We start from the raw sequence: 15,752 nt of genomic DNA on the forward strand, positions 1-15,752 counted from the left end.
TTCTGTCAGATTTTGGGGTGATTTCCCCCTCCCTCTGATGCGTGGAGGACTGTTGACCGAGGACGCACATCTCTTACTTTGCCAATGTTTCCCGCACTTTATATTTTTGAGATTTAATATCTCTTTGCTGTGTTATTATTAATGAAAAGTCTTTGACCCCGAGTCACACACAACACAACAACCAAAATGTATTGGTAAATAGTATGAAGATCTAAACTAACACAGCAATTTACAGGAAAAAAAAGACTAAACAAAGGAATTAAAGAATATAATACTCATAACCTCATTACTCCAACAGCGAGACGACAACATAGGACAGCATGCATGGAAGTGCCAAAGAAAAGTCTGATATTGCTGTGTAGCACGGGGACCCCTATGATGATCCTCGGATCTTCTCTCTCCTGTCTTCCCCTAAAAACCTAACCTGATATAGACCTATCTCTCAGAGACTTGCATAGGCCAATCCCGATTGGTGGATCTATCTAATCCATCTACTGTCCTCATTGCATACCTAAAGAGAGGGCCCTTTGGAATGGACCCGTAGAGTCTGAGACAAGGAAAGATAATGTAATGGTTGTCCCTTCTCGCATACGGTATTAGGACTGGTCAATTATAGAGCATTCTCTGTGGCACACACATGTTCAGCAAGTCAAAACCAGGGATGGGCTACATGTTCGACTCGAACATAGGCCGTTCGTGTGTTCAGTGAACACACAATCGGTATGGGCCTCCCACAATGCACTGTGCCCTGACAGATCACAGTGATTGGTCAATGCGTGATGATGTCCCAAGGGGTGGGGTGAACCCCGCCCCCTTGTGACATCATGACAGTATTTAAGAACAGCTCAGCCCTATATTTAGGGGATAAGGCTGACCCATCATTGCTGGTTCTATAATTATCTTTCCATCTAATATTCCCCTGAATTAGTCTTTGTCCTTAAAAAAAGCTGGAGGACATTTGTATGCATGGAGCTGTGTTTCCCCATTAGCTTCCAATTAACATTTGAACCTGCACCTGCACTAGCAACGTTCCCCTCTGTGGCTGTCAGTGAGGCCTCTGTGCCTTTTCGGAGGGGTCCTGTCCGGTCAGTGCCGGCATGGATGTGGTCTGGGGAGGACTGGTGGACTCGGCTACACACCAGATTCCTTTAAATGTGGCTGAAACCTTTTTCCCTTTTTTCTTTGACTCTCTCTGTATTATGTTCTTCTAGAGGCTCTATCACCTATGAGTCTCATCCCTGAAGAAGGAGAAGACTTACTCTGAAACGCGTCGAAGGTTATCCAGGAACTCTGTATTGTTGATATACCTTTGTATGGTGATATTGTACTTATCTGTAAGTAACCGCCCATGTCATATTTTATGGCTGATATGTTTAAACCAATCTATGTTCAATAAAGATTGATATATTTTTTACTCATCCATTGATGCTTTTAAAGTCCCAACCATGGGGGGGGGGGGGGGTTTCTTTAATACACTTATTGACCTAATTCCAATAGAACCCCTCTGGGATGTCATGTTTCGGTTCATCCGACGACGCCAGGTTGCACCTCAGACAATCCAGGAGCTCAGTTTATATTTAATTATTATTTCAACATTTTTTTTAGAAGGTTCTCACCATCTTATGATGTCAAGAAAAAAAGGTCTCTGTCTAGACCACACTGTCATTGGTGAGGTATTCAAGACCACCAGCACTTCTTCAAACAAACATGGGAAGAGACAGAATGTATTGTTCAATGCAGACCATATGAACCTTTGGTGGCTTGGATAGGTACAACAAAGGGGATGCCAGTAAGCCTTGTAGGGGCCACCACTTTTGGTGGCTCTGCCACCTCTACCTCTCATTGCCCTCATCCTGAGAGTGCAGTTCTCCAGAAATGAACTTCAGGTTTTAATTTGTTACATTTCTGCTCCATTTTATGAGGAAAGCAACAAAAACACTTCCCGTTTGTTAGCTCTGCGTCTTCATCCTGTGTAATGGTGCTGCTGAGTATCATCATAGCCACCATCTGGAACTTATCCTCAGTTAAAAAGGCTGAAAGCTATAATATTTCTTAGGGAGACATTGTAACTTCTTTCTCTGCATTATGTCTTGTTTTTGCTGCCATCACATTGCTTGGGGTTCCCTATTGAAATACATACCAGACGAAAAGGGACTGGCAAGATTTTTGGGGAGAACCCACTACGTTTTTCTACCATCAAATTGTGGTACTACTTATACGTACATTTATACCCACCAAACCTATGGGCTGCAGTATTCCTTTTTTAAGGAAGATTGCAGACTTTTGCTCATGTCTCCATTTGTAGGCCTCTTGGTGCAGCCCCTGGCCAATTTCTACCCATCCATAAACAAAGGTGAATGTTTTTAGGATGACAACTACCTGTGCTTTTGTTTCTGCTTTTTGGCCCATAGTCACCACTTCCAAACCCTGGTGACCCCGGACAAGTATTACCCAACCAAACCCAAAGGTTGTAGCTTTCTTGATTGATTAGAAACTTGCGATCCAATGAAGTTTTCACTTGACAACCCTTAGAAGATACAACTACAAAATGATGGAATCTTAAAAGAAAAATGTTGTACTTTGTAAAGTATTTTAGATCATTCTGTCCACTAGACAATAAATAAAATAGTTGACAAAAAAGATTAAAATGGTTTCCGTGGATTTTATTCACAGTTTACATTTTCATAACTACAACAAATTATAAATAAATACATATTCTCAAGTCACAAAGCTGTTATACATTTATTCTATAGAGACCTTTATTGAGATTTTCTGTTGTTGTTACAAAGCAGCAGACGGTCCTGCAGGACTTCCAACATTTTATATAAGAACAAATCATTAGCCGGTACAAATGTCTTCATGTAAACCTGAGAATATTGTGTAGGTACTCCGTACATGTTCTCCTTTTAATAATTCTTCAGAATGGTTATTGTTTTGATTGTTTAAATGGATAATTATATCTCTGCTCTATAGTAATACATGTAAACAGACAAAACAAATGAATATTATGAGGAATCAGACAGAGATTTCCTCTTTTACCCTCGTAGGTCTATCAGACCATCCACTGACCATGAATGCACTTTTTGTGGTCTTCCTTCTGATCTATCTGATGACTCTTATCACAAACCTTCTTATATTTTTCTTGGTCCTCACTGACCACCATCTGCACAACCCAATGTATTTTTTTCTTGCTAACTTGGCATTTCTGGACATGTCCTATTCATCAGTGACCGCACCGAGGATGCTCTATGACTTGGTCTCAAAAAGCCAATCAATATCCATTCCTGCCTGTACAGCCCAAGTCTTTTTCTACCTCTCCTTTGCTGACTCAGAACTTTTATTGCTCTCAGCTATGTCCTACGACCGCTACATTGCCGTCTGCCACCCCCTACACTACAAACTAATGATGTCTTGGAGGGTCTGTGCTTGTATGGCCTCCATGGTCTGGGTTGCAGGATGTTCTGTTTCTTTGGCTCATACTTTATTTTTGCTCAGGTTGTCCTTCTGCAGAACATCTTCCATCCACAACTTCTTTTGTAACCTTCCACACTTATATCAGATTACATGTACTGACCCCTTCATAAACATGGTGGTCGTATTCTTATCAGGTGCTACTTTTGCATTAGGAGCCTTTCTTATGACCTTTCTTCCATATGTCTATATTTTCAGTACCATCCTCAGAATCCGTAGCAAGACTGGAAAGAGGAAAGCGTTCTCCACCTGCACCTCACACCTCACCGTGGTCTCCATCTTTTATGGCTCCTTAATTTTTATTTACTTGGTTCCGACTTCCAGCAATATGTTAATTTTAAACAAACTATTTACAGTCATATCTGCCCTCATTAATCCATTGCTGAATCCTCTGATCTACAGCCTGAGGAACAAAGATCTCATGGAGGCACTTCTGAGGACTTATTATCACCTAAAATTAATTCAGGTTTGCTGCTGAAACTAAAATTGTGAATATTGACACTTATATTATTCTAGGAAATTTTTAGATGATTAATGATTTTAGTAATGTCTTTCATAAATGGAAAAAATGTCCATTGTTCATAGCTGTACCCAACCTATTCATGACCAATGGTCATTGTAATCTTGATGCCCTGGACACATTCTTTTCTTTTCTTTTTTGTTTTTAACTTCTTTTTTTTATTATTTCAAATACATTGCATATCATTCATACGTGTACAAGGAAACATTGAATAAAAACAAGACATGACATAGGAAGGAGGACATGTAAGAAGGCGCATTCTCAAGAACCCCTAAACTCTTTTTTCCTAATGACACTTTTATTTCCTCTTTAAAAAGGAACAGAAAGAAATGAAGATAATTCCTAGTTTAATACTGTTTGGTCCACCTAGGTTTATCCAGGAGAGTTCTTAAATCCAACAGGCCTCTTATATCCTACCCCCCCCCCCCCCCCCCCGTCATCTCTCATCCTCCTCCTATGTTTGTGTTTTGTGACTTTACAAAGAAATCTCAATCATGACTTCTTTTCCCTTTCTCCCTTCCTTCTTAAACAATACTGTAACCAGAGCAATATTTTTTTTACACACTATGATTGCTTATACTAGTGAATTTCACTGTTATAAGCAACCAGTTTTACCGAGCGAAATGGATTCATTCAGTATTTACTATTGTTGTTAGCTGTGAGTGTTCACAGCTAATCACATGGTACAGGTGGGTTGTGATTTGCCCTCTCTGTACCTGGTGATCACTGTGACACATCAGCACAATCAGCACGAATGAACTCCATTCATTGTGTACTATTGTCATGTGATCTGCTATGATTGCTAACAGCGGTCACATGGTACCAACAGCAGCTGGTACACTGATTGGTCACCTGCTATGTCTGGTGGAAACAGCGGGGACAGATCACGCCGCAGTGTGGCCCATGGGGCGAGCACAAGCCACGTTCTGTGGAGGACATAATATAACATCCACACATAACGACGTGTGTATTGCCGTCATTTGTCTTTAGGCCGGACAGAAAAAAGATATACAGTATATATATATTTTTTTTTATTTTTTTAAAGAATACTTAGTATGTAAATTAAATTTCCATTATAAATGTTAGTCTTTGCAACGCTAGTAGTAGTTACTCTTGTTACCGCAAGCACAGATCAACTCCCATCTTCCACACGGAATCATGGCTACGGTACTCATCCTTGGGATGGCAGCATATAGGCAAAAATATCTGCCTAATTTTACCTTCTCCTCCCCCCACGCTAGTGATTGGGCATTGAAAGAGCAGCAGTATGCTGAGGTAATCTGTGTGCTTTCCCATCCAGTAAGCGTGTTCATTGTCTTTCACTGTGTGCCACCCAAGTTCTATATCAGACCCTTTGAGTGTGGTATGGATTTTAAGGGAGAACACCATGCAAAATCCATGCAGGAACCCCCCAAAATCTGTAGTAGACCCTTATCAGAGCATGCAGCATGGCTGGCCAGGAAATACGGGGTGAACACACCACTTGAACCAAACCAGGTCACATGCCCTCAACATGGGAAAGGCACCTTTCAAGGGTTGCCCCCCCAGAAAAGCACCTTGTCTCATGCTGATGCCTGTTTCCCACAACCCCAGCCTGGTGGTTGGGGGGGACCATTGGCAGGGGGTTTAAAAGAATTTGGAAGCCATCCTTAAATATACAGGTGACCTAGACACTGGATACCCCCCATGTGATGTGTAAGGGGTACAAATTAAAAAAAAAAATTATTAAACACACTTGTAAAAAATAAATAAAAAACCAAAAATGTCCTACAATGCAACTCCCTTGATGATCACATTGTCCAGCAATGCAGATCCTCGTTCATTGTGAATGACTTCACCCGAGAGACCCCGCCCCTTTGCTTACATTTAGCAGAAGGGACCAGAAGCTGTCATTTGCTGCAAATTGGTAACTTGGTCAGACATATTTGGTGAGTCGGTGAATTGTTTCTTTCAACGCGTCAATGGGTTGACAAGAGTTGTTCAACATGATTGACTAAGATCTGCATCTATGGACAATGGGACTGAAGATAGATTTACATCTTTTGACTTTTTTGGTGTTTTTTATTTTTTGACTTAAAAACTTGTTAAATATTTTGTTTAGCTACTATGCATATTTTTATATAAATAAGTAGGAGTCCTATCATCCCCTTAGTCATCCGTATGGAGAGAGATATCTGGGTCCTTTTTATTTTTAATGGGGTTTTCATATTTTAATAAGCTCCCTACCCTCAGATCCCACAACCCCCAGAGCTTTGGGAAAGGCACCTTTGCCCTAAACAGCATAGGAACAAGGTGGTTGCCAGGGGTGTCCCCTTGCCAAGGTACCCCCCATGTTGAGGGCATAGGGCCTTGCACAGTTCAGAGTTCTGCCTTGATCTTGTCTCCTCCTTTTCCTGGCCTTCCATGCTGCATACTCAAATGTCTAGTATAGATTTTGGGGGGATTCCATGCTTTTTTTGTTTTTTGCATGGGGTTCCCTATTAAAATTCATACCAAATCTAAATGAACTGGTATGATTTTTGGGAAGAACCCATTACTTTTTTCCACAAATCTCCACACTTTGTCCAAAAAGGAATGAGACATTGGCTGCTAGAACGCTGGTGACCGCCAGCTCCAACAACCAACCTGAGCAGGAATCTGTCTCATTTAGCAGCGGTATCACTAATATAAAGGAGACACCTTCCTACTGCTAAATGTTTTACTTCCCGCTACAGTTGGGGGTTTGGCCCAACCTAACACCCATTTAGTTTGTCACTTCACCAAACCTTCAGACAATCAAAATTCGGTTTGAACATTTGGACTGGACCAGCAACTTCTCCCTACATATAACAGAACAGACTGTCCTCCTGGATTGTGAAGTTTTTCTATCTGAAATTTTTAATAGCTGGGCGAATTTTCACCGCTTTGTGACCATAGATGTTTTCCTTTTAACTGGCAGGAAATGGCAACGTAGAGAATAAATTGTTAATAATTTGGGAAAAAAAATCTCATAGAGATTCCTGGTCTTATTTGTGTGGGTGGGTCAGACTCTCCGTGGTGTTGGTAGACCCTGGCATCCAGGCACATGCCCCAGACCTCTTGTTGAATGTTCCATTTTTTCTGGTCTTCAGAGACGGTTTGGCAGAGACATTCATTGACAGTTTGGTTTAACATTTGAAGATGCAGCCATGGAAGGTCCTTCTTCCTTGGCCTCTATACCCACCATTCCTTTTCCCTCTCTTGATTCCCTTGTCATGGGTGATACATGGAAGCTACTGTACCAAGGTTACATTATTTTTCTGAAAATACAAATTTACTGAATTACTTTGTGTCCATCTCCAGCAATATGTTTAGTAAGAAAAAAATGTTTTTGGTCATATATGTCCTCATTTACCCTTTAACTTTCCATTTTCTAATTTGTCTGATAACCTCTTTTGCATTTTCATACTTTGAGTTCAGGGGAGTAACTGACCTCATTTACCGCTTGCCGAATTTTCTATTTTGTATTTTGTTTTCTATTGCCTGACGATTAGCAAACTTCAAAGAAGCCTTCAGAAGTTCCTTTTATTACTTAAAGTTACCTGGAATTTAAATGGGATTAACTGAAAGTTAAATATTTGTTATCTACACAGGCTTTTAGTGATTTGTTTTACAAAGGGGTTCATTTAGCAGAGTGGCTAAGTGGTTAGAACTTCCATCTAGCAGCACTACAATTGTTGGTTCAAATCCCAACCATGGCACTACCTGCACAGAGTTTGCAAGTTCTCCTGAAGCCTGCATGGGTTTCCTCCCACACTCCGAAGACATGCTGGTGAGTTAATTGGCTCCTATCAAAATTGGCCCTAATATGTGTATGTGTGAATTTGGGTTAGAGGCCTTAGATTGTAAGTCGGGATCCACCCCAGAGTCTGGAGAGGCACCTGGGTCAACGTAGTTCTGAGAGCATGAGCCAGCCGCTCCCTCCCCCTCCTCCAGAAGCTGAACCTGAGACCTTCAGTGCAAGGATCTTCCTGCTTCTCCTTCATACATTCTCTGGATCTGTGCTTCTTCTTCCATCATTCCCAATCTCAGAATGCAAATTTGGCCAACTCTTCCCATACCATCCAGTGGAAACTTGCTCCAGTTCCAGCACCATAGCAGATACGCAGACACAATCACTATTTTTTATTATGGCTAATTTTACTAATTGTATTATTTTTGTAAAATTAAATTATATTTATGTACTATTTAAACATGTTTCTCAAAAGGTAGTCGCCATCTTACAAATCTTAAAAATTCAAGCCAAACGGGCCTCTAGCTAGACCATACTGGCATTGGCAGGGTATTCAAGACTACCAACACCTCTTCAAACAAACATGGAAAGGGACAGAATAAATTGTTGAATGCACACTGTGTGAACCTTTTGGTGGCTTGCAGAGGTGGGGGGATGCCAGTAAACCTTGTATGGCTGCAACATTTGGTGGCTCTGCCACTTCTACCTCCTAATCACAAGAGTGCAAATCTCTAGAAATGAACTTTTCTGCTCCATTTCACAGGGAAAACACCGAAAACATTTCCCTTTTGTTAACTCAGCTGCTTAATCCTGTGTAATGGTGCTGCCCAGTATCATCATAACCACCATGTGGAACATATCCTCGTCTCCCCTTTCTTGTCAAAAACCCCTCATGGAATTAAAAATGGGCCAAAGCTATAGTTTTTCTTAGGAAGACACTGTGACATATTTCTCTGCCTTTTGGCTTGTTTTTGCTGCCATGAAATTGTGGTTCTACTGAAGAATCTATACCCACCAAAACCCACCGAAAACATGTCTGCAGGATTCATTTTTTAGAAAGACTGCCTACGTTTTACTCATGTCTCCATTTTTAGGCCTCTTGGTGCAGCCCCGGGCCAACTTCTACCCATCTATGAATGAAAGGATAATGTTTTTAAGAAGGAGGACTACCTGTGCCTTTAGTTTCTGCTTTTTGGCCCGTAGTTATCGCTTCCAAACCCTGGTGACCCCGGACAAGTTTTTCCCAACCAAACATAAAGATTGCAGCTTTCTTTACAGATTAGAAATTGTGCGATCCAATGAAGTTTTCACTTGACAACCCTTAGAAGATGCAACTACAAAATGATGGAATCTTCAAAGAAAAACATTGTACTTCCTGAAAATTTTGTACTTCTTTGTAAAGTATTTTAGATCATTCTGTCCACTAGCTAATAAATAAAATAGTTGACAAAAAAGATTAAAAGCGGTCACAAAGGTGGTGGGGTCGGCCTGCTCCTATCACCGCTGAGCACCTTCCAGGTCCTCCCTAATCCTCCCTCCCTAACTTTCTCCTCCTTCGAGGCTCACTGCATCCGGCTCTTCCCACCCACCCCCCTAAGGATCGCAGTGATCTACAAGCCTCCCGGATCCATACCCCGCTTCCTGGATGACTTCGCTGCCTGGCTTCCCTTCTTCCTCTCCTCTGAGCTATCAACCATCATCCTCGGGGACTTCAATATCCCCATCAATGACAACAGCCCGGCTACTTCCCAATTCCTCCACCTAACCTCCTCCTTCGCGCTCACACAGCACACTCAATCCTCCACCCACATCATTGGGAACACCCTGGACCTCGTCTTCTCCCACCTCTGTACCCTCAACCAGTTCTCTAACACCCCCTTCCCTCTCTCCGACCACCACCTCCTCACGTTCTCCATCTCCCCTTCCCCTAACTCCCCCCCCCCAGAGCGCCAAACCATCACCAGCCGCAACCTTCGCAACCTGAACCCGGCCCCCCTCCACTCAGCTGCCGACCGCCTACACGACAGCATCCTTCCACTGTCTTGTCCTGACCTAGCCACTAACACGTACAACGACTCACTATCAGCTACCCTAGACTCTCTGGCACCCCTAACCACACGCTACATCAAACCCAGACCGCTCCAACCATGGCAGAACGACCACACTAAATGCCTCAAACGTCGCAGTCGTGCGCTGGAGAGACTACTCTTCCTCACTTACACCTCCTCCCTCCACGCCGCCAAGCAGGCTTACTTCGTAAACCTGATTAACACCCTCTCCACCTGCCCTCGCCGACTCTTCTCCACCTTCAACTCCCTGCTCTCTCCCCCCCCTCCTCCACTCAGTACCTCACTCACCGCCCACGAGATTGCCACTCATTTCCACAATAAAATTGATGCAATCCGTCAGGACATAGTCAACTCGCAATCTACCTCCCCACCTAGCCTCCCCCCCCCTATCTCCCCCTCATCTCTTCCCTCCTCTGACCTCGCAACCGCACTGCCCCCCTCCACACCCAAGACCCCGCTTACCGTAACCCCACCAGCTCTGCACTCCTTCAGCCCCGCTACCACTGAGGAAGTCACCAGGGTCTTCTCTGAAGCCCGCCTCACTACCTGCCCCCTAGACCCTATCCCCTCTCGACTCCTCCAGTCACCCCCCTCTTCCCTCATCTGCTCCCTCACCCACATCTTCAATCTCTCCCTCTCTACCGGCGTATTCCCCTCCCCAATAAAGCATGCGCACATCACCCCCATACTCAAAAAGCCCTCCCTGGACCCCTCTGACCCAAACAACCTCAGACCCATCTCCCTGCTGCCACTCACTTCCAAACTCCTGGAGCGCTTAGTCTACAACCGCCTAAGCGCCCACCTAACTGACAACAACCTCCTTGATCCACTACAGTCCGGCTTCCGTCCCCTACACTCCACCGAAACCGCCCTCCTCAAAATCACCAACGACCTACTTACCGCCAAAGCGAAAGGCGACTACTCTGTCCTCTTCCTCCTGGACCTCTCCGCGGCCTTCGACACAGTTGACCACCCCCTCCTCCTTAATAAACTATTCTCCCTTGGCATCAGAGACACCGCTCTCTCCTGGTTCTCCTCTTACCTATCCCGACGCTCCTTCAGCGTTTCCTACAATGGTGCCACCTCCCCTTCCCTCCCCCTCTCTGTTGGGGTCCCCCAGGGCTCTGTCCTTGGACCCCTTCTCTTCTCCATCTACACCTCCTCCCTTGGCAAACTCATACACTCCCACGGCTTCAACTACCATCTCTATGCTGATGACACTCAAATTTACCTCTCCACCCCTCACCTCACCTCCACTTTCTCCGCCCGCATCACTGACCTCCTAAACGACATCTCTGACTGGATGTCGCTCCATTTCCTCAAACTCAACCTCTCCAAAACCGAGCTTCTCGTCTTCCCTCCTGCCCACGCCCCCCCCCCCCCCATCCTATCCATCACTACTAACGTCACCACCATCAATCCCGCCCCGCAAGCCAAAGTCCTTGGCGTCATTCTGGACTCTAACCTCTCCTTCCAACCTCATGTCAAATCACTGACAAACACATGCAGGCTCCACCTCCGCAATATCGCCAAAATACGCACCTTCCTTACCCCAGACACCGCTAAACTACTTGTGCACTCCCTGATTATCTCACGCCTTGACTACTGCAACTCCCTCCTCACCGGCCTACCCCAGTGCAAACTCTCCCCGCTTCAGACCATCCTGAACTCAGCTGCCAGACTCATCCACCTCACCACCCGCTCCACCTCTGCCACCCCCCTCTGCCTATCCCCTCATTGGCTCCCTATCGCCCAACGCATCAAATTCAAACTACTCACTCTGACCTACAAAGCCATTCACAACACTGCCCCTAACTACCTCACCGATCTGATTCCCAAGTACCACCCTACCCGTACCCTTCGCTCTTCACAGGACCTCTTTCTATCTTGCTCCCTGGTCTCCTCCTCACACGCACGTCTGCAAGACTTCTCCAGGTCCTCCCCCATCCTCTGGAACTCACTACCCCAATCCATCAGACTGTCACCTTCCCTCCTCACCTTCAGGCGCTCCCTGAAAACCCACCTCTTCAGGGAAGCCTACCCCACCCTCACCTAACTGCTGCTCTCCTTCATTCCTCCTACCACTCCATCCCCCACAGCCACTTCCTCCTGTACCACTACCCCCTCCCTCCCAGATTGTAAGCTCGAAAGAGTAGGGCCCTCTTACCCCTCGTGTGCTGTTCGTAGCTGCTGTAATGTTTCATGTATTGTCCCCCCCTCTATTGTACAGCGCTGAGCAAACCCTTTGGCGCTATATAAACTCAATGTAATATATAATAATAATATAATAATTAAAACGGTTTCAGTGGATTTTATTGACAGTTTACATTTTCATAACTACAACAAATTATAAATAAATACATACATATTAAATAAAAAAAGGGCAAAAGCTATAGTTTTTCTTAGGAAGACACCGTGACATATTTCTCTGCCTTTTGGCTTGTTTTTGCTGCCATGAAATTGTGGTACTACTGAACAATCTATATCCACCAAAAACACAACTGCAGGATACATTTTTTAGAAAGATTTCCGACTTTTTCTTCATGTCTCCATTTTTAGGCCTCTTGGTGCAGCCCCGGGCCAACTTCTACCCATCTATGAATGAAAGGATAATGTTTTTAAGAAGGAGGACTACCTGTGCCTTTAGTTTCTGCTTCTTGGCCCGTAGTTATCGCTTTCAAACCCTGGTGACCCCGGACAAGTATTACCCAACCAAACACAAAGATTGCAGCTTTCTTTACAGGTTAGAAACTGTGCGATCCAATGACAACCCTTAGAAGATGCAACTACAAAACGATGGAATCTTAAAAGAAAAACGTTGTACTTTGTAAAGTATTTTAGATCATTCTGTAAATTAGCCAATAAATAAAATTAATTTTATTCAGAGTTCACAATTTCATAACTACAACAAAGTATAAATAAATAAATATTCTCAAGTCACAAAGCTGATATACATTTATTCTATAGAGACTAGAGATGAGCGAATTATTCAAAAATTCGATTCGACTGATTCGGCGAATTCGTGGAAAAAATTTGATTCGAGTCGAATATATTCGCTGCAAATTTAACTTATAAAAGGGTGTTTCTAGGCTTCAGAGAGCCTTTATATTAGTGCAGAACACTGTACCTTTAATTTAAATGCCCTTGGAGTCTGCTGGGGAAGAGAAATAATACTGTCAGTCAGTATGACATGCAGATGAGTGCCGTCCATCTTAGAATCACCGCACACTTCACTCATTTGGGCAGTCACGGGGCCAAAACCAGAGTGTGGAGCCACAGTGTGGCGGTGGAGGCAGCAGCAATGGGAGGCCATACAGCACCCTATGACAAAATGGAACCCACCAGCAGTGTGAGGAGACCTGAAAGTGGCACATGGCAGAGTGTGGCGATGGAGACAGCAGCAATGGGAGGCCGTACAGGGACCCATGACACACTCTGGACCTGGCAGCAGCGTGAGGAGGCGGTACAGGGGCCCATGACAGATTACGGGCCTGGCAGCAGCATGAGGACTCGGTACGGGGGCCCATGGCAGATTACGGGCCTGGCAGCAGCAATGGGAGGCCGTACAGGGACCCATGACACACTCTGGACCTGGCAGCAGCATGAGGAGGCGGTACAGGGGCCCATGACAGATTACGGGCCTGGCAGCAGCATGAGGAGTCGGTACGGGGGCCCATGGCAGATTACGGACCTGGCAGCAGCAATGGGAGGCCATACAGCACCCTATGACAAAATGGAACCCACCAGCAGTGTGAGGAGACCAGAAAGTGGCACATGGCAGAGTGTGGCGATGGAGACAGCAGCAATGGGAGGCCGTACAGGGACCCATGACACACTCTGGACCTGGCAGCAGCATGAGGAGGCGGTACAGGGGCCCATGACAGATTACGGGCCTGGCAGCAGCATGAGGAGGCGGTACGGGGGCCCATGGCAGATTACGGGCCTGGCAGCAGCAATGGGAGGCCCGTAATCTGCCAGCACCCTATGACAAAATGGAACCCTGGGCTGGGGCAGGCAGAACCGCCGTATCTTTATCACGGTTTTCCCAGGCCACTGAATGGCGACGCTGCATATGCTGACGCAACGCTGTAGTCCCAACATGGGCCCCCTGGCCACGCTTGACTTTCTGGCCACATAGTCGACATACGGCTACGTTTACTTCCTCGGGCGGCTTGACGAAAAATTGCCACACCACCGAGTAGGAAACTTTGCCCCCGCTACTCCTCACTGGCTGACTGCTACTTCCTCCGTGCACAACGGCACCACTACTGGCCATGGTGGTAGGCTGCAGTGGAGCTGGTGCTCTACTCCGTGGCCGTTTGCCTCCACTGACACTTCTGCGACCCTTCTGCCTACTGGCAGCAGCAATGGGAGGCCGTACAGGGACCCATGACACACTCTGGACCTGGCAGCAGCATGAGGAGGCGGTACAGGGGCCCATGACAGATTACGGGCCTGGTAGCAGCATGAGGAGGCGGTAGGGGGGCCCATGGCAGATTAGGGGCCTGGCAGCAGCAATGGGAGGCCCGTAATCTGCCAGCACCCTATGACAAAATGGAACCCAGCAGCAGTGTGAGGAGACCTGAAAGTGGCACATGGCAGAGTGTGGCGATGGAGACAGCAGCAATGGGAGGCGGTACAGGGACCCATGACACACTGTGGACCTGGCAGCAGCATGAGGAGGCGGTACAGGGGCCCATGGCAGATTAGGGGCCTGGAAGCAGCAATGGGAGACGCCCGTAATCTGCCAGCACCCTATGACAAAATGGAACCCAGCAGCAGTGTGAGGAGACCTGAAAGTGGCACATGGCAGAGTGTGGCGATGGAGACAGCAGCAATGGGAGGCCGTACAGGGACCCATGACACACTGTGGACCTGGCAGCAGCATGAGGAGGCGGTACAGGGGCCCATGGCAGATTAGGGGCCTGGCAGCAGCAATGGGAGGCCCGTAATCTGCCAGCACCCTATGACAAAATGGAACCCAGCAGCAGTGTGAGGAGACCTGAAAGTGGCACATGGCAGAGTGTGGCGATGGAGACAGCAGCAATGGGAGGCCGTACAGGGACCCATGACACACTGTGGACCTGGCAGCAGCATGAGGAGGCGGTACAGGGGCCCATGGCAGATTAGGGGCCTGGCAGCAGCAATGGGAGACGCCCGTAATCTGCCAGCACCCTATGACAAAATGGAACCCAGCAGCAGTGTGAGGAGACCTGAAAGTGGCACATGGCAGAGTGTGGCGATGGAGACAGCAGCAATGGGAGGCCGTACAGGGACCCATGACACACTGTGGACCTGGCAACAGCATGAGGAGGCGGTACAGGGGCCCATGGCAGATTAGGGGCCTGGCAGCAGCAATGGGAGGCCCGTAATCTGCCAGCACCCTATGACAAAATGGAACCCAGCAGCAGTGTGAGGAGACCTGAAAGTGGCACATGGCAGAGTGTGGCGATGGAGACAGCAGCAATGGGAGGCCGTACAGGGACCCATGACACACTGTGGACCTGGCAGCAGCATGAGGAGGCGGTACAGGGGCCCATGGCAGATTAGGGGCCTGGCAGCAGCAATGGGAGGCCCGTAATCTGCCAGCACCCTATGACAAAATGGAACCCAGCAGCAGTGTGAGGAGACCTGAAAGTGGCACATGGCAGAGTGTGGCGATGGATACAGCAGCAATGGGAGGCCGTACAGGGACCCATGACACACTGTGGACCTGGCAGCAGCATGAGGAGGCGGTACAGGGGCCCATGGCAGATTAGGGGCCTGGCAGCAGCAATGGGAGGCCCGTAATCTGCCAGCACCCTATGACAAAATGGAACCCAGCAGCAGTGTGAGGAGACCTGAAAGTGGCACATGGCAGAGTGTGGCGATGGAGACAGCAGCAATGGGAGGCCGTACAGGGACCCATGACACACTGTGGACCTGGCAGCAGCATGAGGAG

General features: G+C 46.5%; 1 protein-coding gene across 1 annotated transcript; it reads left to right on the forward strand.

Moving 5' to 3' along the window:
- The first annotated feature begins 475 nt into the window (after positions 1–475).
- LOC149434047 (olfactory receptor 1J2-like) lies at positions 476–3,949 on the forward strand. Its single transcript, XM_089664133.1, has 2 exons — positions 476–501; positions 2,962–3,949. The coding sequence occupies exon 2, from the start codon at positions 2,999–3,001 to the stop codon at positions 3,947–3,949; it is 951 nt and encodes a 316-aa protein (XP_089520259.1). The 5' UTR covers positions 476–501; positions 2,962–2,998.
- The last annotated feature ends 11,803 nt before the right edge of the window (positions 3,950–15,752 follow it).

This window comes from Staurois parvus, unplaced genomic scaffold (assembly GCF_062004578.1).
Source record: "Staurois parvus isolate SC_StPar_1 unplaced genomic scaffold, SC_StPar_1.0 ptg001842l, whole genome shotgun sequence".
NCBI lineage: Eukaryota > Metazoa > Chordata > Amphibia > Anura > Ranidae > Staurois > Staurois parvus.

Bases quoted from the DNA above. Each gene is read 5' to 3' on its own strand.
- LOC149434047 (XM_089664133.1), top strand. From the start codon at position 2,999: ATGAATATTATGAGGAATCAGACAGAGATTTCCTCTTTTACCCTCGTA.